General features: G+C 48.6%; 1 protein-coding gene across 1 annotated transcript; it reads right to left on the minus strand.

Annotated features, from left to right (window-relative positions):
• Window positions 1–77: 77 nt before the first annotated feature.
• On the minus strand, window positions 78–27843 carry FAM83C (family with sequence similarity 83 member C). Its single transcript, XM_009565371.2, has 4 exons — window positions 26994–27843; window positions 17397–17564; window positions 12081–12205; window positions 78–1452 (listed from the first exon to the last, which is right to left on the minus strand). Exons 1-4 carry the CDS (start codon window positions 27582–27584, stop codon window positions 510–512), a joined length of 1827 nt encoding a protein of 608 aa, XP_009563666.2. The 5' UTR covers window positions 27585–27843; the 3' UTR covers window positions 78–509.
• Window positions 27844–27953: the final 110 nt, after the last annotated feature.

The following is a 27953-nucleotide window of genomic DNA, read 5'->3' on the forward strand; positions in this document are numbered from 1 at the left end:
CAGCTCCTGGCAAAGCTCAGGGTGTTCTCCTCAACGTGAAAGACCCAACATAGCTCCTCCTGTCAGAACAGCTCTTTTATTCTTAACCCCATTGCCCTGCCTTTGCCCATTTCATTTCCAGCACATGGACACTGGGAGAGGAGTTGCTCAGTCCAGAGAGGCCCTGGATTCACCCTGAAGGTTCCTCCTCAGTGGCCAAACAGTTCTCAGCTGTAGCTGTGGTTTTGCTGTAAGATTGGGGGGAAATGGTTCTTTCCCCAGTGGGTAAAAAGAACATAGAAGCACAGCTGAGGTTTATGTCATTTTTTCTCTCTCCTGCTGTGATTTTGTAACTGAAAATGTGAACCATACTTGCTAATCTCACCTGAATCTGTCACCTGCCGATACTAGAAAGGGCACAGACACCTTTGAATAGGAACAAGACTAATTTGCCACCCCCTGTTTGGATTTCAAGCCCCAGATTTGATGATTGGTGGGGAAAAGCAACCGCTTGACTATAAGCCCGAAGGTCAGAGTTCAAACCGGCTGTGTATGTGTTTAGATTTTAGCTTGTTGTACTTGGTGATCAGATCCAGTTTACTGTGCCCGAGAGTCAGTCTCTTCTCAGCCCCATACGTGCTGTTCTTTTCCATCAGCACGTCCTCGGGGAGTTTATCATAGCAAGGAACCACAGGCTTTTTATCTCGTTTTAGTTGGCTGTATGGGGATAGCAGGTCCAATTTTCCTTGTCCGGGATTCTGTCTTTTTTCCATCCCATAAAAAGTGGTGTCATTTTCTGCTGGTGGTTCCCTGGAGGCAGCCGCAGGCTCTTTCTGCTTCACGCTTATCCCATTGCTGCTGGTCCCCTCCGAAAGGGACGGCGACGTCTGCTCCTGGCTTAGTGGGGAGCAGCGGCTGCTGTCAGCCTTATCGTCCCCTTGCTGACCAGGTCTGTTGGAGCTCGGGGCAGTGGAAGGTTCTGGCTGCAAAGATGTCCATGCTGTCATGAGATTTGATTTGCGATACAAAGCCAGGGAGGATTTATTTGGAGGGCTGTTGGGTGAGTCTGGTGGTTCTCCTTGCTGTTTAGGGCAAGAAGGCTTCAGAGATGTCTCTTCCTTCCCTTTCTTATTACCAGAATCGGAGCTTGAATCTTGCTTTTCCTGGTGTACGTTGCAGCTGGAGTTTTTCAGAAAGGGAGACATTTTTATGCTTCTGATGCTTACATTGGAAAGGCTGCTGGAGGGGCTGGAGGTTTCGGCATCGTTCACCTGTGGGGGTTTTAAAAGGCAGTTGGCAGCTTTCGAGGTGTTCTGAGAAGAGGGGCACATCCCGGGCTCTGGCACACTGAAGCTGGTCACTGCTCTGGACTCGGCATACAAGTATCGGAATTCCTTCTCAAACTCTGCAACAATTTGACCACGGAAGTGGGTCACCAGGCTGGTGTGGACTTGGCTGCAAAGCCAGGTGAAACTGTGAAAAAAGGGAAAAAAAATGTAACCTTAGTTCACAGAATGCCAAGATCCCTCGTACTGATAAAACATCCAAGTGAGGTATCGCTGCCTGGTTTGTCATTAAAGCTTTCTCTGAAGTGTGGAAGTCTGAGAGAAAGGGAATGGAGCTGGGGAAGGGTCTGGAGAACAGGGGTTGTGGGAGCGGCTGAGGGTCCTGAGGCTGTTTAGCCTGGAGAAGAGGAGGCTGAGGGGAGACCTCATCGCTCTCTGCAGCTCCTGAAAGGAGGTTGTGGGGAGGTGGGTGCTGGGTTCCCAAGTAACAAGGGATGGGATAAGAGGAATCATCCTGAAGTTGCATCAGGGGAGGTTTAGACTGGATATCAGGAAAAATGTCTTCACTGATAGAATGGTGAAGCACTGGAACCAGCTGCCCAGGGCAGTGGTGGAGTCCCCATCCCTGGAGGGTTTAAAACCATGTAGATTTGGTACTTGGGGACATGGTTTAGTAGGCACAGTGGTGTTGGGTTGACGGTTGGCCTGGATGATCGTTTCCAGCCTTAATGATTCTATGATTCTAAGATATTGACTTTGACAAGAGCAGGAGGAAACCACAGAAACTACGGGAGAGCATGTCTCAAGGACATGGTGTAGTGGCAGAAGCGAATGGTTGGACTCAATGATCTAAGAGGTCTTTCCCAACCTAGGGATTCTATGATTCGATTGTTCTCAAGTAAATGTCGTTTCAGGAGACTGGCACTAAGTTTTGCGACCTTATCAGTGTTTACTTCACCAGACAGCTATTTGGGAACTTTATTAGGAAAAGCACCTCTTGGCTTGTCCCTGAGCACTATGTAGATGTTCATAATGTTTTGAAGAAAGTTGTGTACTGGCACTCAGCATACACCCCCAAAGAACAACATGAAGTGAAAAGATCAACTCTCTTCTGCTTAACATCCGAACGGGTAAATTAAATAAGAATGAAGAAGTAGTAAAAGAATGAAAATCCTTTGCAGGTGGCATGAAGAGTATTCAGAGATCTCATACTCAAGGCACAAAGTAAATACATACAGCTTCAAAGTGAGGCATGAGGGAAACCACCAAAATAAGCTGGGATGGCTAAGTGACAGAAGCTATTAAGACCAGAAAGCCCATCTTTCAGATAAGATTGGGTCAGATATTGCAAAAGGCGTAAGAAATAATATACAGCACTCTATGAGTTGAGCATGTGGTCCATGCGTAGTAGGAGCACTCAGATAATTCCTCTGCATCAGTATTTATTGTGTCGGAGCTTGGGAGGATCGCTGCCCTCAACCCATCTTTATACAGAACATAAGGGAGGATCAGAGGAGGCCACGGAGATGATCCGAGGGCTGGAGCACCTCCCGTATGACAACAGGCTGAGAGAGTTGGGATTGTTCATTCTGGAGAAGAGAAGGCTCTGGGGAGACCTTAGAGCAGCTTCCAGTGCTGAAAGGGGCTCTGGGAAAGCTGGGGAGGGGCTCTGGATCAGGGAGTGCAGGGACAGGATGAGGGGGAAGGGTTTTTAGCTGCAAGAGGGGAGATTGAGATGAGATACTAGGAAGAACTTTTTTACAAAGAGGATAGTTGGCCCCCCAGGGAGGCAGTGAAGGCGATATCCCTGGAAATATTCAAGGTCAGGCTGGAAGGGGATTTGAGCAGCCAGATCCAGTGGGAGCTGTCACTGCCTGTGGCAGGGGGTGGAACTGGATGCTCTCTAAGGTTCCTTCCAACCCAAACCATTCTATGACTCTTGCCAGCCATGGCTGTTCCCATCACCACAAACTAATAAAGGTCTTGACCTCCATAAATGACGTGAAAGAAATAGCCAGGGAACGATCATTCTTGGTCTCTTCTGGTATAAAAATGAGGCATCAAAAGAAATTAAAATGCTATAAATCCAATCCAGACAAGAAGAGGTACTTCCTCGCACAACACACCACACAGGAGAGCTGTGGAGCTCCTCATTGCAGGTTGCTAAAAGTTCACATGAGTTGATGAAAGTGGTAGGATTTTCCTGCCTTTATTTTTTCCATAGTAAACTACCGCACACGGAGATCCCGAATAAAGTTCTGAATCACCCTGGGGCACAAGCTGCAGGAGTCTAGGGAAGGATGGCTGTAGGATAGACAGGTTCCCTTCCCTGCCTTGCTTTCAGACACTCCTGGAGCAGGAATCCTCCAGGAACCCGTGCAGCCCAGCCTTTGGCCAGGAGATGGAGTTGCAGCATCACCTCCCCGGAGGTGGCAGACCTGCCTGTCCTCCCGCAGCATCCCTGGCTGGAGGTGGAGACCTGCCCTTGTCGCATCATCCCCAGCTGGAGGTGGCAGACCTGCCTGTCCTGCTGCTGCAGCCCTTCTCCAGAGGCAGGAGACCTGCCTGTCCTCCTGCAGCATCTGCATCCTGGGGTGGGAGAGCTGCCTGTCCTCCTGCAGTATCTGCATCCTGGGGTGGGAGACCTGCCTGTCCTGTAGCATCTGCATCCTGGGGTGGGAGAGCTGCCTGTCCTCCTGCAGCATCTGCATCCTGGGGTGGGAGAGCTGCCTGTCCTCCTGCAGCATCCCTGTCTGGAGGTGGGAGACGTCCTGGCACTCGCTTTCCATTCCTTATTTGTTCACTTCCAACTTCTTTCTTGAGGTGACTCTTCATCAATTTAGATCAGAAACTTGCTCTTTAAAGCTCTTTCCTCTTGCTTGGGACACGAGTACCTTAAATCCCAAGCCTCCTCCAACTCCACACCCACGTAGCTTTACCTGCCCATTGCCACACACTTATGCAGGTAGTTTTTTCTTCCTCTGTACTGAAGCCAGGTGCAGAACTTTTGTAATCCTCTCAACTTTCTCCTCTCGTTTTTCAGTCTCAGTTGTCACATTGGCTTCAATCTCAAATCTTGAGTTTCTTTCCCTACAGCAAACAACGAGCTCCTTCCTCTCTGTGCCGGTGGCAGGACACATGCCGATACTTTGACCATCTTCCACTTTGAGCTGAGAAGCTTAATCTCCTCTAGGGCAACTCAAACAGCCACGTCACTCCTTTTCAGGCTGACAACACCACCTCTCCTCTCTAGTCTGAGCCTGGCAAATGTTTACTCTAGTTTTCCTGTTCAAGATCCTGTTTAGCTCTACCCTTGTTTGCCCTGAGGCTCCTCTCATCTGCTGCACTAGTAAATGTCTTCATATCCTTCACTCTGTTACGTTAAATAAGTGCTCAAAGAAACACTATTTCTTCTGGTGCCCAGAATAATATTAAGTAAGTAGATATATAATTATATTTAGGATTGTAGCCTATTGCTTTTTCTAGATATCTCAATAAATGTTGTTTTCTCCTTGTCTTCATTTATAGGGAATATAATGTTAAAGAAGGAAAATATTAAATCAATAAACACATAAGAGTTGACGGGTCTATACTGATTTGCACACGGTTTAAGCTAAAAGCAGTGAGCTTGGTTCCCATTTTTAGAAGACTTTGCAAACCTATGCCTGATTCCTACCAATCTATCAGAAAGGGTTCGGTTTGCCAAGAGTGTTTTGGCAAATAAGAAGGGCTTTTAAAAACTATCAAGGAAACTGTTAGCATGGAGAACAACAGCATCCTCTGCAGCCCTCTGTTGATGGCTCGAGACATGACTAGAGACTGAAAATGGATTTCAGGCAGATTTTTAGGAAGCATTTGAGAAGCAAAGAGTCTCTTGTTACGGCTGAAGAATTAAAAGACACATCTGAGGACGGGCTGAGAGAGTTGGGGTTGTTCAGCCTGGAGAAGAGAAGGTTGCGGGGAGACCTCAGAGCAGCTTCCAGTGCTGAAAGGGGCTCCAGGAAAGCTGGGGAGGGACTCTGGATCAGGGAGTGCAGGGATAGGATAAAGGGGAAGGGTTTTCCACTGCAAGAGGGGAGATTGAGAAGAGATCACAGAATCACAGAATCACCAGGTTGGAAAGGACCCATTGGATCATCGAGTCCAACCATTCCTAACACTCCCTAAACCATGTCCCTAAGCACTTCATCCACCCGTTCCTTAAACACCTCCAGGGAAGGCGACTCGACCCCCTCCCTGGGCAGCCTCTGCCAGTACGCAATGACAAAGAGATCTTAGGAGGAGATGTTTTCCTGTGAGGATGAGGAGGCCCTGGCCCAGGTTGAACGAGTGTTGAAGCCCTGGAACCGGCTGCCCAGGGCAGTGGTGGATTCTCCATCCCTGGAGGGGTTCAGCAAACATGTAACCATGACCCTCCGTGACAGGGTTTAGCAGGCACCTTGGGGTAGGGCTGATGGCTGGACTGGATGAGCTTAGAGGTCTTTTTCCAACCTTAATGAGTCTGTGATTCTATGAGTCAATGCTCAGTCAGGATGACAGCAAAGAATGGAAAGTGAATTTTTTGCTTGGATGAAGGAAAGCAGAGACATTTGAATCCAAGTTATGGAGCACTGCAGAGCAGCCACTGGCCAATGCTAACATAAAAGGTCACGTTAACATAAAAGGAGATAGGATGAATCTCAGGGGTAACATAAAAGCACCTAACATTATAAATATCAGGATTTTACTTGTAGCCTTATCAAATTCTCCTTCTTCCGTGCTTAAAATAGGGCTGAGAAGTCAAAGAGCATTTCAGGACAGGGTTATGGAAATTAAATTGGGGAAAGGATGGTAGAATCATAGGAAAATGGAAAAACTGTGGAACTTAGTGGCTCTATAAAGAAAGCTGGATTGCATCTTAACCTAAATGAAACCTGGCTGCTGCACAATGCATTACAGAAGAGAGAGGGAAGCTTTTAACCAGCTTCTGGAGCAACCCCGAGATGTGTAGAAGGTCACACAGTTTGAGATTGCCCACTTCACTTCAGGAACAAAAGCAAGAAAACTGTAATTCTGATATAAGGACAGAATGGAAATCAATGACACTTAGGTAAGAAATTAAAATTGATGAAGAACATCTGAACGAATTAAACTGTATTTAGAAAAGTGCATGGTGGTGAACAACTGGATCAGAAACAAATGTTTATATGCATATGTAAATTTTACGAGCTTAAGAAACAGATAGATGTGAAATATCTGAGCTGAAATGATGGCTCTGAGACAGAAGGCATCTCAAAAACTTACTGTGTAGAAGGAAATCCAGGAGCAGTCTAACTGCAAGGGCAGAAATTATACAGAAGGGACAAAGAGAGGATGTGCTGCTGGGGCAGCGGCACAATACAGTAAATAAAAGAGTCAAATAAGGTAAGTGATAGATCAACAAATGAAAAACATTCCTGTTGGATTGAAATTCCACTCTCAAAGAGGAAAAAACGTAATATTAGAGCTACACTGTGAACATCCTGAGCAGAGCACTGATGGCAAACACGCCACGCTAAGGAAGCGCTGGGAGGCAAAGAGAGCAGAAAGCAGAGGAATAAAGGGAGATTTGGGTATAACCAGGTTGAACCATTACTGGGAGAGCTGCAGAAACTGTGTTTTAGACACTATAAATGACTGCTTTTTGGAGAAACCAACCAGAAAAACAACAAAAGGAGAAATAACATTACTAGTTCATAAGGCTTCTTTGGAAAGGCCACTCAGCAAAAAAAAAATAACCATGACATACCTGTATCAAATGTTCTTTCAGGACTGAAAGAATCCACAACAGAAATACTGAACTTAAAAGGGAAAGTGAGGAAAGCTATTAAAAGGTTAAATGCTTGAGGCAGCGTGAAGATTGTTTAAAGATGCTATATTAGAGTCTCAGAAAAAATGTACTTTCCAAAATAAAGACATTTTAAAACATCCAAGAAGTCACCATAGTTAAAAGGCATATTAAAGGTAAATATTAATGTAAGCAGCCTTCAAAAAACTGGAAGTCAACAATTTTCCAATTATTAACCAGGGAATAACCTATCATTTACAACTGAACATAGTAGCAGAGGAATGGAAAGTTGTAAATGTGAACCTTTTAAAGAGCTCTTGGAAAACTGCAACCTAGCCAGTCTTATTTCCATATTGAGCAAACTGGTAGAAGCAAATAGAGAGTAAAATGATAGATGCACAAATAGCTATAATCATAACGCTGAAGAGTCAGCACGTTTTTGTGGAGGGAAACCGTGCCTCAAGAGCCTCTTGCAGCTCTTTGAAGGAGGCAGCAAGCACACAGGTGAGCATGACCTGCTTAATGCTGGGTACTTGAATTTGCAAAGAGATTTTGACACGGTTGTTCTGGAAGGTGTGTTAGAAAAATTAAGTGATTGTGCAGTACAAAGAAAGGTCTTCCTGAGGAGTAACAGATGATTAGACTTTCTAGCAGCATTCCAGTCCTGAAAGGGGCTCCAGGAAAGCTGGGGAGGGGCTCTGGATGAGGGAGTGCAGGGACAGGATGAGGGGGAATGGTTTTGAGCTGCAAAAGGGGAGATTGAGATGAGATCTTAGGAAGAAATGTTTTGCTGTGAGGGTGGGGAGGCCCTGGCCCAGGTTGCCCAGAGCAGTGGTGGCTGCCCCATCCCTGAAGGTGTTCCAGGCCAGGTCGGATGGGGCTTGGAGCAACTGGATCCAGTGGGAGGTGTCCCTGCCCATAGCAAGGGGTGGAACAAGGTGGGTTTTGAGGACCCTTCCAACCCAAACCATTCTAGGATTCTATGATTAACACCTACAAAAGAGGTCTGGGTTCGCATGGACCGCTTAGGAAACGATCGCTTCGATGGTTAGCACTAGTCAAAAAGGCAAACAGTAGAGCAGGAACTGCCAGGATGGGGACAGAGGAAAAGACAGAGGATGCTAAGGTGTAGTGGTTGGGACTATCCTGACCACTTCACGCAGTTCTAGTGAATTTGTCTTACAAAGGATAGGCATTATGATTAGAAGTCTGGAAGTACTCCTGCGTGAGAAATAACTGAACAGCTGAGGGTACTTCAGTTGGAGAAGAGATGATTCATATAAGAGATAATAATGGAGGAGGACAAAATCATCGATGCGGTCAAGAAAGTAAATAGGAAACGGTGATTTACTGTGCCCAGATTGTGGGAATTTTGGGGCATCAAACATAAGTATCTTGTAGTAGGTCTAATGTAAATGCAACGAACCACTTCTTCACACAAAACATAAATTAACCCACATAATACATTGCCGGAGGCTATTGTGGAGAGCAGCCACGGTGGGGAAAAGCCTCCTATGGCAAACCAGACGTACAGAAGCACATACAACATATAATCCTGGAGATTCTGATACCTCTGATCCTTGCACATAAGATTGCTGAACTCGAAAACCTGCCACTGGGTAAGAACACTCTTAACCTCTTTCCTGTATCATCCTGAGACACCCCTGCATCCGCTCTAGATCTTTGGCTTTACTCAGTGACTACTGTCATCCTTTGAGTCTAGCTTTCACATCTGCGAGGAGAGTAATCTAAATGTCTTCCATACTAGGGACAGTGCCAGGCCGCAGCACACCCAGCAAAAGACTTCCCGATTTTCTCCTGTGTTTCTGACCACTGCTGAACAAATTCCACAAAATGAGGCCATTTCTTTTAGTCCAGAACATCACATGCATACTGGGAGAGCAGAGGATCACGTATGAGAGCATATTCAACAGAATAATTGTCTTCCAGAACTCCAGAAGCTTCAGCAATACAGAAATCTATGGACAGAGAGCATATCGCAGACCCAAATCCCTGTCCCAGAACAACGGAGGGAGGAACTGACCCAAGAGAACAAAATGTACATTTTAAGCAATACTGTCACTCTTGGCCACAGGGAAAGAAGATGTTCCTCTGGTGTGGAGTTCAACTGGGCTGACATGTGCTCCGTTATAGCCATTCAGAAACAAGTGGTCTCAGTTATCTAACGCCCATCCCCTGCGGACAAAGGAGATGGATAGATGGTGGAGCCTGTAAGAAAGCTGGAGAGGGACTATTCATAAAGGCTTGCGGTGATAGGACGAGGGGGAACGGGTGTAAACTGGAGAGGGGCAGATTTAGACTGGACATTAGGAAGAATTTCTTCACCATGAGAGTGGTGAGGCACCGGCACAGGTTGCCCAGAGCAGTGGTGGCTGCTTCATCCCTGGAGGTGTTCAAGGCCAGGTTGGATGGAGTCTTAGACAGCCTAATCCAGTGGGAGGTGTCCCTGCCCATGGCAGGGGAGTTGGAACTGGATGATCTTTAAGGTCCCTTCCAACCCGAACTATTCTATGATTCTATGAGTCCAAGCAGTGATTCAACTCATTGCTCCTGGGATGTTCAAAATGCCACCAGCCACTGCTCTCCATGTTGTTTATGTAGAGCTTCTCTACTTAACGCATTTCAGACGAATACTTCTATTGTTCACTACCAGAGCTTGATAAAGTGAGACCTCCACATTCAGAGATGATGAAGTCAGAAGCAGAGGAGAAGGTGCAGCTTGGAGCTACAGCACTGATGAGGACACTGGTAGACGGTCTCTTGTGAGAACTCATCTGGAGTATTGTGTCCAGTTCTGGAACCCTCAACGTAAGAAGGATATGGAACTTTTGGAACGGGTCCAGAGGAGGCTACAAAGATCATCTGAGGGCTGGAGCACCTTCCATATGAGGACAGGCTGAGACAGTTGGGCTTGTTCAGCCTGGAGAAGAGAAGGCTTCGAGGACATCTTATAGTGACTTTCCAGTACCTGAAAGGGGCTACAAGAAAGCTGGGGAGGGGCTCTGGATCAGGGATTGTGGGGACAGGATGAGGAGGAATGGCTATAAACTGGAGAGGGGCAGATTTAGGCTAGATATTAGAAATAATGTCTTCACCATGAGAGTGGTGAGGCCCTGGCCCAGGTTCCCCAGGGAAGTTGTGGCTGCCCCATCTCTGGAGGTGTTCCAGGCCAGGTTGGATGGGCCTTGGGCAGCCTGAGCCAGTGGGATGTCTCTGCCCATGGCAGGGAGGTTGGAACTGGATGATCTTTAAGGTCCCTTCCAACTAAAACTGTTCTATGGCTCTATGGTTTTATGGTTCTGTGAGATGGAGGGTCCAGCACGTGCTGGCTGGGAGATGGAAAAGAGAGAAAGGGAGAGGAAGAGCAGTGTTGAAGGAGACCTGGTGGAAGGAGAATAAAGTATTGCCAGGGCACCAAACGCACAGACATATCAGAATATTCTCTGTCCTGAGAGTTGCATTGTTTGTGAAGGATAATATGATGTGTAACAGCGTGAAAATTCCTGTGGGAAAGATCTGTAGGTGGAAAACTCAGAGTCTAACAATGAAAACAACCTCTGATCAGAACAGTGGTGGTGGTCAATGTTAACTGAGGTTACAGAGATGCAAAATTAGGACAGGCAGTAATAGTGGGAGATTTCATCCACTCATTTACATACTGGGTTAATGCTTCACTGGGGTGAGCTGTGGAGAAAAACTTTTTGGAAGCAATACATGATTACTTGCCAGAATTAACTAGTCTAAATTGTTTGACCCACAAGAAGAGATGCTATTCAGGATGTGGTCTGGAATGATGCAGAGGAGTTGCTTCCAGAGGTAGAAGTGGAAGAGCCCGTTTGTAAGAATGCTCACAATACAATTTTAACTCCCTAGGGGGTGACAGCAATCTAAATAAATGCAGCACGTGGCTATTCAACTTCATGGAAGGAAGGTAACTACGTGAAAATGCAGCAGTTAGTCAAGAAGAACTGAGAGGGAGTGGGTTGTTCAAATTTGCTGTACGGGCAGTTAAGAAACTGTGAGGGTGGTGAAGTGCTGGCACAGGTTGCCCAGAGAAGTCACAATCTCAGCCCAGAGGTGTTCCAGGCCAGGCTGGAGGAGGCTTTGAGCACCCTGATCCCTGCCTGTGGCTCAGGGGTTGGATCTAGATGGGCTTTAAGGTCTCTTCCAACCCAAACCATGCTATGATCCTCTACAGCACCTCGGGGCAGCCGTGCCTTGGGGGCTGCAGTTGAGGTCTCTGCATCTCAAGGACACGCTGAGGTTAGAGGAGGTGCAGAGAAGGGCACTTAAAGTGAATGAGAGATGCAGCAGCCGCCGTGTGAGGAGAGACCGAAAAGGCCAAAGGTCTTTAGATAAGAAAAGGGCAGGAAGGGTGGATAAGATGAAAGCCTGGAAAATTGTGACAGCGATGCCTTAGCTGAATGTAGGACAGCTGCTGTACCAATGTGCAGCACTAAATCGAGAGGGCAAGTCATGAAATTATGAGGAGATTGGTTTAGAACAGACAACGAGTTAGGGCAAATTCGTGGGCAATAGGTACTGAAGGGAATAAGTAGGGATATGTGCAACAATGGCACATGCTGTGGGAGGACAAGAGGGATGAACCACAGGCAGCTCTGCCTGGACAGCACCAGCTGGAGACAGAATCTAGGCTTGGTGGAGCACCATCTGACCTAGAGGAACATTTGTTATGTTTGTAAGAAATGAAGCGGTGATACTCATGGATGTGTTTCGGAGGTGCCAGTGTGGGCAGGTAAGAAGTTAATGCTGTCTGTAAGCTCAACAGCAAGGTAAGAGCAAGAGGATGATGTAGAAGAAGGTAAAGCACCAAGATGAAACCTGGTATTTATAAGGCAAAATGAAGAGGAAAATTGGTGTATCATTGCCACGGAGGCAAAACCATTAAAAGCTCATTCAGTATTTTCATCATGAATAAATTCTCAGAGTCAGCAGTCTTTGTTGCAATAGCTGCTACTTTTTCTTACCTGTATGTACCAGCAAGAACTTGGTCACAATCAATCAGGATGAACTTCTCCAGAACCTGGCCTGCAAATTTCTTGCCTGCTTTGCTGTAGTACGTGTCTCCACTCAGACATCTTATGCGCATGTTCTGAAAACAAAGGAAGCAGAGTTGGTTCCCAGAGGTGGAGTGCAGCAAGGCATTAAGTATTTCTTGGCCTCTACATATTTTGTCACACTGTCTGCTTCTATAAGATAAAACCACCAGTAAATATTAACAACTTGCACTTAGGTACAAATGCTGGCATGAAAAAAAAATGGGAGAAGCCTATGAGCTTACAAATCATTTCTGAATGTAAAACCATACAACTTCTTCCAGATTATTGATAACATTCAACTAAGCACATTAGCACAAAATTTAAGCTAAACTTTGACCCATAACAACTACCCCGTCTCTAATAAAGCGAGTGTTCTGGTCTGATTCAATACAGCGTCAGGCTTCTTACAACCGAAATATCATAGAATCCTCGAATGGTTTGAGTTGGGAGGGACATCAAAGCCCACCTTTTTCCACACCCTGCCATGAGCAGGGACACCTCCCACTGGATCCAGTTGCTCCAAGCCCCATCCAACCTGGCCTGGAACGCCTCCAGGGATGGGGCAGCCACCACTGCTCTGGGCAACCTGGGCCAGGGCCTCCCCACCCTCACAGCAAAACGTTTCTTCCTAAGATCTCATCTCAATCTCCCCTCTTTCAGCAGAAAACCATCCCCCTCATCCTATCTCTGCATTCCCTGATCCAGAGCCCCTCTCCAGCTTTCCTGGAGCCCCTTTCAGCAATGGAAGCTGCTCTAAGGTCTTCCTACAACCTTCTCATCTCCAGGCTGAACAACCCCAACTCTCTCAGCCCGTCCTCATAAGGGAGGTGCTCCAGCCCTCAGATCATCTTCATGGCCTCCTCTGGACCTGCTCTGACAAATCCATGTCCCTCCTGTGCTCAGGACTCCAGAACTGGATGCAGGGCTCCAGGTGGGTCTCACAGAACAGAGCAGAGGGGCAGAATCCCCTTCCTGGCCCTGCTGGTCCCACGGCTGTGGATGCAGCCCAGGACACGGTTGGTTTCTGGGCTGCAATATCCTTTAATAAAAAAGATTTACAGAAATGTATGTCCACACTTTAAGAACAGCCTTTTATCAGTGTATTTTAAAATGATATTAATATCCCGCTGCCATACTCAAGTGAAATAGATCTGATCTTCATCTCTTTTAGAGACCAGAAAGAACTTCTCTTGCACTCCTTTTGCCTGTAAAACCATCCGCCCAATATACCTGTGACATAAGGCTCAGCGTCCATCAGGAGCCTTTCTCGTAACGTGAGATTTTTTCCCATAAATCAAAATTATTTGCACCTCAGCTGGGGAAGGCAGAAGAGGAGAACAGTCCCTGGAAACAGTTACTGGTCGAGTCTGTATGATCCAGTGCCAAACAAAGCACCTCGCATGTAAATCACCTTCCCTAGGGCTGCACCGTAGCTCCCTGCCTGGTCATCCTTGCTGCCCTCCAGGCCAGCTCCCTGGCCACCTGCAGCGGCTTTGGCACACCAGGAGCTGCCACAAGCTGTCACCCCCTGTGGTGGCCCAATAGATCCCTTGTGGTGAGCACATCGCTGCCTAGCATCCCTCCTGCCAACAGTGAAGACCGGCGGCAGGTGGCACAGGCTTCACCGACCACTGGGGTGGCTTTGTCTCCTTTTTGGAGGTGGCTGCTGCCCGTGGCTGGTGGGTGCTCCTGGTTTGCAGTGTGGCCAGACACAGCACTTTGCGACAGACGAAAGAGAAGCACCAACAGTTGTGATTTGCCTCCGCAGAGCGCAGACCCACGTCCCTGCCACCCTTCCTGGAGCTGCTCCCGGCCATCGCTGTGCCCCCATCTCCTCCAGGGCTCGCTCAGCGCCTGTGGGCTCCACAGGTCGCTTGTACACAGCCAAGGACCAGCTCGCCCAGTCTCTGGCCTCAAGTGAGGTTTGCGGTGTGGAAGTTGTGCCTCAAGGGGTGAGGAGAAGGAGGCAGTTGCCCTGAGGCAGGTGACTCCATTCCTGATGGTTTTCCGCTTCCGTCAGAGTCAGGCAGGAGGTGGGCATCCTGGAAACAGCTTCTGGGGAGCTCCTCGCCGCAGGGTGGGAGAAGCTGGTCTCTCACGTTGCTCTGAAGCAGCCTCCCTGTCCACCTAAGGAGCACTGCAAGTCCCCTTCAGGGTTTTGTAGGAGCAGAGGATCTCCTCCAGACTGGGGTCCACCTGACCCAACAGGCTCTCTCACGGTGGGCAATGGCAGCTTGGGAAGAGCAGGAAGAAGACAATCATTTATGATGCTGATGCTGCCCCCTAATCTTGCTGCTGACTGTTTTGTGCCCAGGGAATTTCCCGAGCCTCTTGTGGTTTGTGTTAGTGGGAATGCTCTGTGGACTTCTTCTCCAATGATTTGTCCAGTCTCCTCTTGATTTTATGGAAACTTTTAGCAGGGCAGAGATGAAGCTTCACAGTCTTTGCACTGCAACTCTCATTTGTTGCCTTCCTGCATTCCAGAACATGTCCTCATGCTGAAGAGAAGGGAAAAACTTTTTCCCCATAAGGACAGTAATCATAGAATCGTAGAAAGGTTTAGATTGGAAGGGACCTTAATGATCACCCAGTTCCACCCTCCGCCTTGGGCAGGAACACCTCCCCCTAGATCTGGTTGCTCCGAGCCCCATCCAACCTGGCCTGGAACACCTCCAGGGATGGCGCAGTCAACACTTCTCTGGGCAACCTTGGCAAGGGCGTTCCCCACCCTCACGGTGAAGAATTTCTTCCCAATATCTCATCTCCCCTCTTTCAGAATTGGAATAAGTTACCCTGACAATTTGTGAAGTCTCTGTGCTTGGAGATTTTCAAGACTTAAGGCCCTGAGCAGCTATATCTGACTCTGCTTTGAGCAGGAGGTTGGACGTGATGACTTCCTGAGGTCCCAGCCAACTTGCATCAACCTGTGATACTCTGAAATGCCACCACAAGTTGTTGATATGGAGCTTGATATGCTGGATGCTTGGGGAGGTGTTCACCTCACCTTGTTGCCAATCAAAACAGGGATTCCCTTCTTCCAGTGCTGAGGTTCTCGTAATATTACTTCTCACTGGGAGGAGCTTCCTCTTCTTTCTCTGGGAAGTTAAACTTACATTATGTAAGGGGTATCCCATAAATTTGTCCCCACGGTATTTCTTCACTCCATTTATCCTTTCCAAGACTGGGGAAGTTTCTGACATCTGGCTATTTTTTCCCATCCTCTTCTTTTTCTTGGCAGCCCTGAATTGTCCAAACAAGATGAGAAGGCTGCAGTTTTGCGGGAAAGCCAGACTGTGAGGAATCACTCGATTTGGAGAGTAGTTTAGGTAGTAGCTTTAGTAGTTTTAGTAGATGGTTCTTTGACAAAGTCCAACAATGAAGTCTTCTGCTGTGACCACCATGGAATTTGCTGATGTTCAGCACCAGGATTTGACACCAGTGGGCTCCTACAATGTTCTTACAAATAAGATGCTTGAAGTGACATTTGTCCCAAATTCCCTGTTAAACCCCAAATTGTCACCAATTATCCCAAATGGAGATTTACCATCACATCCTGTTGCAACTCAGAGCCAGGAATAACACGTACACTCATCCCACTTAGATGTGAATATCAAGCACATATGCTAATGTCCTGCTTGAGGTGCGTCAGCGTAAGAGGCCTTCACATTGGGACCTGCCAGTGAGTCACTGAACGGAGGAGGCAAGTGGTGATTAGCCATTCAAGCACAAGACGTGACATCAGATCTCACAAAGAGACGTAGACATCCCCATGGATGTAAACTCATTCAAATTTTAATTAAAAACAGTGGCCAGGCTCTTGGATAATAAATAAATAAATTTTGGAGAGATGGAATTTATCTGGATCCACCAAGTGACTTCAGTGCTGCAGTTGTTTATGAAAGCAAACATGCTCCAGCATGAAGGCCAGGTTGGACAAGGCTTTGAGCAACTTGATCCAGTGGGTGGTGGCTCTGTCCAGGGCAGGGGGGTTGGAACTGGGTGGGCTTTGAGGTGCCTTCCAACCCAAACCATTCCAAACCATTCCATGACTCTGTGAAGAAATTTTCCCTAAGAGCTGCTGTCTCAAGAGGTGGGATGACATGGGTCCAGCTTGTGAAAGGCAAGAATGGACAGAGCAGCACCACTTTAGGAGGAAGCCTCTCTAAATGAGTCTTTGTGTACACAGGTTAAAAATGAGGGCAAATTAGGACATTTGTAATTGCATCTACTTTGAATACTGCAAAACATTATTTTTGCATTTTCCCCAGCCTTTTTTTTTTTTTAATTAAGAATGGTTTTGAGGTACTGGATAACTCCCCAGCCTTGGTAGAAACCAAGATGAAGTGAAAACCTATGAAATTGGTGGCTGGAAGAGTATCAGCCCTCCAGGAAATCCTATGCACCCCGTGAGGGAGCACAGCCAGGACTGCCGGCCTTGTGAGTCTATAAAACAACTATAAACCCTCAGCTTCTATTGATAGGTGGCAGTCAGAAAGGCGACATTGGGAACAGAATCTTCTCCCAAGTAATAAGTGATAGGATGCAAGGAAATGCCCTCAAGTTGTGCCGGGGAAGGTTTAGATTGGATATTAGGAAAAAATTCTTTACCAAAAGAGTGGTGAAGTGCTGGAACCGGCTGCCCAGGGCAGTGGTGGAGTCAAGCTCTGGAGGTCTTCAAAAACCCTGTGGCTGTGGCACTAGGGGCCATGGTTCAGCCGGCACGGTGGGGTTGGGCTGACGGTTGGACTGGATGAGCTGAGAGGTCTTTTCCGACCTTGATGATTTTGTGATTCTATTCTACGAACCTAAACTGAGCTCTGAGATCTGAACTATGAGCAGTTTAGGTCTTGTAATTCTATGTCCTTCCTGGAGCAGAGGCTGAGAGGGGATGAGGAAAGGAGACGAGACAGGTCCACATAAAGGTAACCTTTCTCCATCTGTCCCCCTGCCCCAGCCCAGCAGCGTGTTCAGTAATGCGCTGCATCTTATTGGCATTGACTTCACAGTGAAACGAGAGCCACTAAACATAGAGGTATGGGAGTAGGAGGCTCCTCCATTCCTTCTCCTATGCTTCCAGACAGGTTTCAGTTTCCTAGACCAAACAGCCATGGTCTCTTAGCCTGGGACAGCAGGAGAAGGGATAGGTTCTAGGGACCAAGCAGAAGGGACAGAACAGAGAGTACCTGGCTTTTATCCATTCCAAGACACATTTATTATATCCAGTGTGTGTGACTGAAAACTTACTGGGAAGTTGTCCTGAGTAAGAGCCATTTTATTGCACATTTCCACAAAATGCTTCAAGTACTCTTCATCCAGAATCAGGTAAACAGGGACGTGCCGTCTGCTCGAGGCCTCCAGCAGGTCACAGAGGATTTCCATGTCTGTAAACAGATCCATCACAATCGCTATCACCTAGCCGGGAGAAAAGAGGTGGGAGAAAAACAAGAGATTGTTGAAATCTCATGCCCAAGTCGATTGTGTTTTAAACTGTGAATTAAGCACTCGATCCTCTGGAATTACTGAGCATTTGTGGCCACGTGAGTGGAGATGAAGACATTCCCCACCCAGCTACCTCCCATCTCATCTGTCATTCACAGAAAGAAATAGCTGAATGGGTAATGTATGTGCACCAACTGCGAATATCCTTCGTGCAACAAGTATGTACTGCCTTAAGCGACTGTGCCAGAAACACAGCCCGTGAATGGAAGAGCTGAGCCCGAGCAAAACCATTATCCAATTGGTACAAGTGACTCCGTAGATGATTAGCACATTAATCACAGAATCAAAGAATCATTAAGGTTGGAAAAGACCTCTAAGCTCATCCAGCTCAACCGTCAGCCCAACCCCACCGTGCCTGCTAAAACATGTCCCCGGGTGCCACGGCCACATGGTTTTTGAACCCTTCCAGGGATGGGGACTCCACCACTGCCCTGGGCAGCCGGTTCCAGCGCTTCACCACTCTTTTGTTAAAGAAATTGTTCCCAATATCCAATCTAAATTTCGCATGGCACAACTGGAGGCCATTTCTTCTCGTCCTATTCGTTGTTACTTGGAGAAGAGACCGGCACCCTTCTTGCTCCAGCCTCCTTTCCAGGAGCTGCAGAGAGTGATGAGGTCTCCCCTCAGCCTTCTCTTCTCCAGACTAAACAGCCCCAGGGCCCTCAGCCGCTCCCACAACCCCTGTTCTCCAGACCCTTCCCCAGCTCCGTTCCTTTCTCCAGACACACTCCAGCCCCTCAGTGTCTTTCCTGGAGTGAGGGGCCCAAAACTGAACCCAGGATTCATCCTTTCCCTTTCCCTGCTCCTGCTGGATTCATCCAATCCTTTCCCTGCTCCTGCTGCCCACCCCATGGCTGATCCAAGCCAGGAGGCTGATGGTGTCCTTGCCCACCTGGGCCACTGCTGGCTCATGTTCAGCTGCTGTTAATAGAATGAAGTACCATTGTTTTCAGGAAGGACACACTGCCAGGTAAGGGAGAAGGTATCTTGGTCAAGTATGTATGTGTCCTTCTTCCAAGGTCACATCCTAGGGGTGACTCGACAAAATCATAGAATAATGTGCGTGGGAAGGATCCCTTCCCTTTTCCTGCTGGCAGCATCCGTGATGCATTATGTAACCTAAGCGTAGGAAGAGGGAATAGTGGCATTAAAAAAAAGAATTCAAGAAAATCTCTCTCAACAAAATGCAGACTTGCAAGGTAAGGTCTCCAAGGGAGGAGTCTATAAAAAGAACAGAATTTTGAAAAGAATTGCCAGTTCTTTAAAGAATGAGACTGAAGAAGGCACTTCAAACCATTGTGGAGATGGGAGGGGAGGCAGGAGACCATCTTGGCTAATTGAACTCTCCAAAAATGAGGGAAAAGACAGAAAGTGAAAGGCAGGTCTTGACAAGCACCTACTACAAGTGAGTTGTCTGAGAACTAGAAAACTCAAAGTACAGTATAACCTGCAACCAGAACAATGGATCAAAGGAAATCAACCTAATGAAGAGTCATTGGGCACTGGCAGAGGCTGCCCAGGGAGGTGGTCGAGTCGCCTTCCCTGGAGGTGTTTAAGGAACGGGTGGATTAAGTGCTTAGGGACATGGTTTAAGGGAGTGTTAGGAATGGTTGGACTCGATGATCCAATGGGTCCTTTCCAACCTGGTGATTCTGTGAGAAATTCTGTGAGAAATTTTCCTTCCGGAACACATTTAATCAGTTCTGTGAGAAACCATAAATAGATGAATATGTGACTGGAGAAAATGCTCCACTGTTCCTCACAGTGTGAGGTTGTCAGCAGGAAACATCAAGGCAGCCACTAATTGGATCAGGAAGGGAGTGCTGGGACCCATCTGCCGGGCGTCACCATTAGTGACAGGAATCAGGGGAAATCTTGGAGAAGGAAGGAATAGGCATGAGGGAACTTGCTGGGCTGATGATCTGTCAGGATTCACACAATTCACCCAAGGGTGCTTGCAGAGGAATCCGGTGACTTAGACCTTGCACTACTAACAGTTAACACTGAGAACCCATGAAAGACAGCAACACAATGGGGGACTGAAAAAGGCAAAGTAGCGAAAGGTTTACCAAGAAGCCAGATTTGTTTTGAAAGCCGAGAAAACAATGGAACTTCTGACTGAGTACTTTAGCCCCAGTCCTGACCACGCCTGAGCTGTAAATCAGGTGACTGCTTGGTACTCATAAGTTGGGCACATAACTCTGAGCGTGAGTTCCTGTGCTTAGCGTAGGGTGCCCAAATAAAGATGACCCAAAAAGCATCATGCACCCCGGGAGGAGGTAGGAATCCTCTTTCCAAACACCTTCTCTGCCTGTGTTAGAGCATGGCCTTAAATGCGGTTCTCTGCAGTCCAATAGCCTATGGAGTAGACCGTGCACGGAGCTTTCTTGTGCCATTTCTGCTGCACTGCTCCTCTTCAAACAAAGAGTTAAATACAGATGGCAGCAGGGAGGTTGACTTTTACATGTCCAATGGTTCAAGCTTTAAGCAGGAACAAGCTGAATCGCATCTGGAGTGGCTTCAGAAAAGAGCAGAGGATTTCCAACTATCGCTGTCCTTGGATGTGAGGACAGGCTCATGTCTCTGCTGGACCCAGTGCCTCTTCTGCTCTGTTTTCATTAATAAACTGCCTCTTTCCAGGCTCATACTCATGGCTTAGTTGCTGGATGAAGGCAGCTGCCCTGGAAAGAGTGGAGCCCCATTGACTTCCCCATGTTCTTCTGCCCAATCTTTGCCTCTTAAGCTGGCCCCGCTCTGCCTGCACACATCGTGGAGAGACCCTCTGCACCAGAGCATACCAGAGAAGGACAGTGATGCCAAAAAGTTTTGTCCTCCTCCCTTGGGGATTTATGCCTTTTGCAGACGGACAAGATTTCTTGGCTCTATCTGATTTGTCTGCAAAGACCATCTCTATGATGATGCCTTCATCCACAACATCTTGCTGAAGATGCCCCTGGCCCAGCCCACCACAGCAGGGTTGTGGGAAGAACCTTCCTGGAGCCTGGTGTGATGCCAGGCATCCATGTGGGACACGGCAGCTGTAATCAAGAGCTAAAAAATTTTCCTGCTGCCCAGGCCAAAACCACATCTCCACCTTCTCACCCTGGCCCTGGGAGATACAGGCTTCAGAGGCTGATTCCGAAGGGTACTTCTTTTGTAACCCTCGTCAGTGCTGCCTTTCTAGAAGCCTTCTGAGGCTCTGCCAAACTTTTCTCTTCTCCTAAAAGAGAACCATGTAGTGCAGGCAGCAGAATTGGCCCTGGAAGAATTCTGAAAGCATAGAATGAAAGCATCTTCAACTTTAAAGTTGCTGCTGCACTATCAGCATCAGGCGCTGCTGAGACCCCCACAGAAAAGCAGAACTTCACCACGACTTTCCACACTGGCCTTCAACCAAAGACCAAAGGCAAGGTACCCAAATGACTCTGATGGGCCACCCATCCTCTAATGATGGAGCACCAAGAAATACTACAGCCCAAACTTTGTGCACGGCCACAGGCAAGTGCTTCTCAGCCACACTGGTCTCACGATATTCCAGTTCATCACAAGGTTAGGTCTGAGGCAGGCTCGGTGCTGGAGACAACCTAACTGTCCTATTGGCTTAGGACTTCAATATCACAGAATCAGGGAGTGGTTTGGGTCAGAAGGGACCTTAAAACTCATCCAGTCCCACTCCCTGCCATGGGCAGGGACACCTCCCACTGGATCCAGTTGCTCCAAGCCCCATCCAACCTGGCCTGGAACACCTCCAGGAATGGGGCAGCCACCACTGCTCTGCCCAACCTGGGCCAGGGCCTCCTCACCCTCACAGGGAAATATTTCTTCCTCAGATCTCATATCAATCTCCCCTCTTTCAGCTGAAAACCATTCCCTTTGTCCCATCCCTGCATTCCCTGATCCAGAACCCCTCCCCAGATTTCCTGGAGCCCCTTTCAGCACCGGAAGCTGCTCCAAGGTCTTCCTGGAGCCTTCTCTTCTCCAGGCTGAACAACCCCAACTCTCTCAGCCTGTCCTCATAGCAGAGGTTCTCCAGCCCTCGGATCATCTCCATGGCCTCCTCTGGACTCACTCCAACAGCTCCATGTCCTTCCTGCACTGAGGACTCCAGAGCTGCACACAGGGCTCCAGATGGGGTCTCACAGAGTGGAGCAGAGGGGCAGAACTCCCTCCCTGGCCCTGCTGGTCCCACGGCTGTGGATGCAGCCCAGGACGCAGTTGGTTTCTGGGCTGTGAGTGCACATTGTTGGCTCGTGTGGAGCTTCCCATCCCCCGGCACCCCAAGTCCTTCTCCTCAGAGCTGCTCTCAATCCATTCTCCACCCAGCCTGTATTGACGTCTGGCATTGTCCTGACCCAGGTGCAGGACTTGCACTTGGCCTCGTTGAACTCCATGAGGTCAGCACAGACCCACCTCTCCAGCCTGTCCAGGTCCCACTAGGTATGACCCTCAAATATGATAGAGTCAAGATCTCCTTTGTCCCTAGACAACCCCTCTGAGCTCAGAGGCACTGCTTGTACCTAGTGTGCACAGAAGGTCCACACTACCTTGTTGTCCTCTACTGGTGCTCATGGGCTCCGGTAGAGTTGGGGGCTGTTGCTTGTCCCACCCCAGCAGTGCCAGGCTGCTCGCTGGGACGGGTGGGGGTAGCGTGGCTGCATGTGGTCCCCCGTGCCCTGGGGTGGGTGCAGCTGGCTGCCAGGCAGCCCTCATCTCCTGGCAGCAGTGCGGTGGGGCTCTGGCAGCGGTGCGGGAGCGAGCGCCCCAGGCAGCAGGACTCCAGCTTGTGCAAGCTGGGTGGAGCCCTGCGTGATAGACTCATGTTTTCCAAAGCGGGTCTTCACTTGGCATCAGGAGCTGGAACAGGCTGTGGCTCCATTCACAGCCTCCTCACACGCTATCCCTTCTCAGGAGGGATTTGGATAGAGTTGCCCTTGGTGGTGCTGTCACGCACCCACCGCTGGTGTCAGGCAAGAAGGTTGGCAGCCCCGTGTGCACTGGGGTTCCCAGCAGGAGAAGAGGCTATGCCCTGCCACGGTCTCCAACGATGGAGATGCAGGAGCCCACAGTACGGCTGCTCATTGGAAGCATGGGTGTGACAGGAGAGCACTAAGAGCCACTCAGATCTCCTTGGTGAACAAAGCAGAAAGCTGTTATAACAACATCAGCTCAACCTCAAACCCAAGTAACTTTTAGGGAAAACAACCCTGGAAGTTTCCCCCTTGAAGCTTCCTAAGAATATATTGACACAAAAGTGAGGTCTAAAGCCTCAATGATAATTTCCAAGAGCTCTATAAAGCACTGGAAGTCAGGCACCTAAGGACCATCTCTGCTTCAGGTTCCTGACAACTCCTGTCTCACATTAAAAGACCTTGGACATTTCAGTCAATCTGGCCTTACTAAGCTAACCAACATCTCTCCAGTGCTTCCAGCCCCTCGGTTTCAGTGGTGGGAGCTGCGAGGTTGAGGATAGCTCAGAGCATCCCTGTTCCTCACCATGCTGATCACAGAATTATAGAATGCTTCAGGTTGGAGGGGACCTTAAAGCTCATCCAGTTCCACACCCTGCCATGGGCAAGGACACCTCCCACTGGATCCAGTGGCTCCAAGCCCCATCCAACCTGGCCTGGAACACCTCCAGGGATGGGGCAGCCACCACTGCTCTGGGCAACCTGGGCCAGGGCCTCACAGCCTCCAAGCCCACGGCACAGCCTTGGCAGGTCAGGACATTGCAAAGATGCTGCTGCCCTACAGGCGCAAGAAAATTCACACCTTGGCAACGTAGGGTTAAATCATGACATTTCTAACTCCACTTCTGGAAGCTCACAATTCAGCAATTACTGCAGTCATGGCTTTGGGAATGACGGCACTTACCAGCACCCCACTGGAGCTGCCATCTGTCTGGTTCCCAACCAGCACAGCTGGTTTTACTGGTATTTGCCAATAGCAGCGCGGGTTTGGTCATTACCGTAGCGCTGCCATTTGAAGCGATACATCGCTTCTCTGGGGGACCAGCAGGGACCCTTCCACCATCGCACGGAAATGCAGACGCACAGCCAGTGTCAGAGTTGTGCAAGAGGGATAAAAGAAGAAGCACGGGCAGTTCAAAATAGGTTGGAGCTCATCCAACACAAGTAAAATTGTAATAGTATTGTCAAACCCAGGCTAAGGTGTGGTTGCGCTGCATCTTCTTATGGCTGTGAAGGGAAAAGCTCAAATCTGAAAATACGTCTTCAAAGACAGTGGTTTAAATACAGCAAAGCAGAAAGACAAACCGCACCCTCAAAAAGTACCGATAAAACCAATGCCCTTTGTGCTGATTTGTCGGTACAAATAATGCTGTTGCCACATTTGCCACCTGCTGTGTGCATGGCTCTACGGGAGAAACCAACAAACGATATTTCAAGACAGGTGCCTTCCTGCCTACAGGAAAAGCATTCAAACTTGTAGTGATAGGACGAGGGGCAATGGGTATAAACTGGAGAGGGGCAGAGTTAGGCTGGACATAAGGAGGAATTTCTTCACAATGAGAGTGGTGAGACACTGGCCCAGGTTGCCCAGAGCAGTGGTGGCTGTCCCATCCCTGGAGGGGTTCCAGGCCAGGTTGGATGGGCCTTGGGCAGCCTGATCCAGTGGGTAGTATCCCTGCCCATGGCAGGGAGGTTGGAACTGGATGAGCTTTAAGGTCCTTTCCAACCCAACTGTTCTATGATTCTATGATCTCAGCATCTTCCCCACATCGCACCAGCACCGTATCCCCTCCTGGGTTAGCTGTAAGCACAAGGGAGGAGGGACACTCTGAAGGAGAGGTGTGGATGAGAGCTTGAAGTCTAGTGAGGAAAAGATCTGAGGTGAAGAAACAGCAGCTGAAAAGGAAAAAAGGAAGCGGTTCTCCGTACAGTTGCGGTAGGCACTTCAAGTACAAGATGTTTTTACCTCTGGTTGCTCTTTTGTCATTAAAAGACAAACAAGTAACATCCTTTTGGATGGTTTGATGAGCGAAATGACTCAGAGACTACTTAGAGATGTGTAAGTGGGGTTGTGAACGGGCTGGAGCTGCTATCAACTGTAGAGTAAATCGTGGGAAGCATTGGCCAGAGCTGCTAACCTAGAAGCCAGTAAAACACCAGGAATAAACATATAAGATGGTTGTAAGCTCGTTCTCACATTTCATGCAACAGTCAATACCACTGTGTGAAAATCCCCAGCTTGAACATAAAGGGCTGAAGATGGTCAGTGCTTTTTTCAAGCCAAGCAGTAAAAGTAAAAAGCTCAAAATATACTTAAAGTTCAATGAATCACCTTCTGCCCGGGCAGCCTCCCTGCAGCAGCAGAGATGTTCCTGTGAACTGAGAAAGTAGCAAGGTGTTCTTCATGTGGATTAAAGGATCATAATATCATCAGAGATCCGGGACACGTGCTAAGTGACAAGGGGACATTTCTTGGTAGTCATTCACTTTGTGCGCTCTACCATGACTAACTCTTAATCCCCACTACTGAAAACGATGCAGTAAGTGTCGCAGGACTTTGCAGATCATTTAAGATATCATAAATCATCTGTCTGCAAGGACAAACAAAGCTTTTTTGTCACTTATTTCCTGGATTAAACTTCCCTTCTTTGCCTGCAAAGGTACAACAGAAGTTCAGGCATTAAACAATGGCTGCTTAAGACTGGGCAGCAGCTTACGTGGCAAAACGGACTTCTTTTGGATAAAAGATGACTATTTACTCCTTATCATACATGTTTTTTTTTGAGATGATGGTACACGTCTTTTTTTTAAGATGATGTTATGGTGGTGCACAGCGATCTGAGCTGCTGCACGGCCCCACTTTCATCTGCTGGGGACAACCTAAGTACCTTTGACTCTGCAGGTTGTGATAGAAGAGAATCATAGAACCACGGACTGGTTTGGGTTGGAAAGGACCTCAAAACCCACCCAGTTCCACTCCCTGCCATGGGCAGGGACACCTCCCACTGCATCCAGTTGCTCCAAGCCCCATCCGACCTGGCCTGGAACACCTCCAGGGATGGGGCAGCCACCACTGCTCTGGGCAACCTGGGCCAGGGCCTCTCCACCCTCACAGCAAAACATTTCTCCCTAAAAATCTCATCTCAATCTTCCCTCTTGCAGCTAAAAAACATTCCCCTTGTCCTGTCCCTGTCCTCCCTGATCCAGAGCCCCTCCCCAGCTTTCCTGGAGCTCCTTTCAGCACTGGAAACTGCTGTAAGGTGTCTCCACAACCTTCTCTTCTCCAGGCTGAACAACCCCAACTCTCTCAGCCTGTCCTCACATGGAAGGTGCTCCAGCCCTCGGATCTTCTCCGCAGTCTCCTCTAGACTCACTCTAAGTGATCTATAATGCTTTATCTCATTCTGCCTGGACACAGCTTGTGGTTTCTGCAGCAGTGAATTTGTGGAGTGACTGTAAAGTTAAATAAGAAACTACTGGAGTGATAAGAGCAAGTGCGAGAAGCTGGCTGGTTAAAGTGAACTTTGTACTAAGAGTTCCCCCGGTATCGCCAGGCTCTTGCAATGAAATACTACAAAAGAAACTTAACATGGAACAGAAGAAAAGACCCATAATGAGGACGAAGACAATAAAAGCTGGAAATGTGCCTGAGATACGCTTGTCCAAGCTGCTGCTTCAGTACACAGTGCAGCAGCAAAGGAAAGGGAAAGAAGGAGGAGCACAATTTAGTGAGTAAATTCACACCAGGACTGCGCTTGCCAAGCAAGTATTGTAGTCATCTGGATTTTATTACATCCGAGGGCTGGCAATCAACAGAAACCGGGCAGAACGAGCTGATCTCACTCATCCTCAGAGACACCAAGACTAGAAGATACAATGATGTATTCTAACCTACTTCAAACCACGGGCAGGGATTTTCAGCCCCACAAGTCTACTCAGGTCCCATGTTCTCCCAAGCGGGTTACCAACAGTGCCCTCTTGTCCTGTGATGGCTGGAGGTCGGGAAAAGCCCTGGCTGAGTAGGGTCTCTGGCAGAGGAGGAGGACAGCCCAGCGTTCACGCTCCACGCACTGCCGCTTGCACACTTCAGGCTTCGGTACCTTTTTTTTGGTATTTTTGGCGCTCTGCATAGCCACAACTACAACTACAGAGTGCCTTAAAGGCATGGCATGAAATCCCGGGCGGAAAGAAATGACGGGAAAGGAAGGGAGCAGGAACAGTTACAGATTAGCTAGGAAAAAAGCATTGACATGGTGCCAGACATCTAGAGAGTAGCAACAGCTTGGAGCGCGTGGGGTGGAGTTGTGGGACCAACCACCAGGACACGAGTGCTGTGGCAGGAGCCCCAACTCAAGGGATGCAGCTCTGTACGTACCGTCCGTGCCCGGCTGATCAGGGACCGGAGCAAATCCTTAATGCTGTTCGCTTTGTTTCTTTGGAAAATCACAGTGGCTTGAGTCTGGCCAGACACTGTGAGGAGCGGTGACCCCGGCCACCCCAGCTCCAGCTCTGGAGGGTGCACATCAGACATGAGCGGAAAATAGGTGCCAGATGTTAGTTCAGAGTTGAGGGAGGACCTGTCTCCAGTGTCTGCATCGCCAGGGTCAGCCTCTTTGTCTCTTGTTGTATTGGGGTCTGGAAAGCTTTGGTTTCTCTGATGGCTCATATATTCCATGTCCAGCGCGGAAAGAAAAGGCAGCTCCCGTTCCTCAGTGATGGCACTCATGTAGCCGCGTTCCCCCTGCTCAAGAAAGGCGTCTACGGCAAGCCTGGCTGTTTCACTGTGTTGGAGCACCAGCGGGGTGGTCTCCCTCCACCATGGCTTCTTCAGTCGCTCCAGGCGGGTCTTCAGTGGCCCAGCCACCCCTTGCTGGCTCCCATAGCCGCGGTGGAACTGGGGTCTCACCTCTACGGCTAGTAAGTTGAACATGACTGGAGCTGTTGAGGCCAGCAAGTGCCTCTCCATATGGATTAGTCCTCTGTCCGACTCCAGGTCTTTTCTGTCCCTCTTGCACTCCTGAGCTCCTCCCAACAGGTTCCTTCAGGGCTCAGCATGAGCTCCACTCCTTTGCTCAGGAGTTAATCACCAGGTACAGCCTCCCACTCTGGGGGAGGAGCTGGCTTTTCCTGGCTCCCACACTTGGCTTCCTCACAGGCCCCATACTTGGTGCTTAGAGTGCCCCTTTACAAGGGGAGAGCCATCAGCTCCTCAAGCTGCTCCTTCCCTTTCCCTGGAACTGATTTATGCACTGCCCTCCCCTTGCTGAATGAGAGGTCCCCACCCTTGGCCAAGCAGGCTCTAACCTGTTTTGTCCCTCATTGTGTTCACAGTGTA

The sequence above is a fragment of the Cuculus canorus genome, chromosome 16, assembly GCF_017976375.1.
Source record: "Cuculus canorus isolate bCucCan1 chromosome 16, bCucCan1.pri, whole genome shotgun sequence".
Lineage (NCBI taxonomy): Eukaryota > Metazoa > Chordata > Aves > Cuculiformes > Cuculidae > Cuculus > Cuculus canorus.

What these genes read in the sequence shown, in the direction of transcription:
- FAM83C (XM_009565371.2), bottom strand. Translation starts at nt 27,584, where the DNA reads ATGGAGAGGCACTTGCTGGCCTCAACAGCTCCAGTCATGTTCAACTTA. An exon ending in TGATCAGCCGGGCACGGACG is followed by an intron (nt 17,565 to 26,993) that starts GTACGTACAGAG and finishes TCTCCCGGCTAG; the next exon opens with GTGATAGCGATTGTGATGGA. An exon ending in TTACTCAGGACAACTTCCCA is followed by an intron (nt 12,206 to 17,396) that starts GTAAGTTTTCAG and finishes CTTTGTTTTCAG; the next exon opens with AACATGCGCATAAGATGTCT.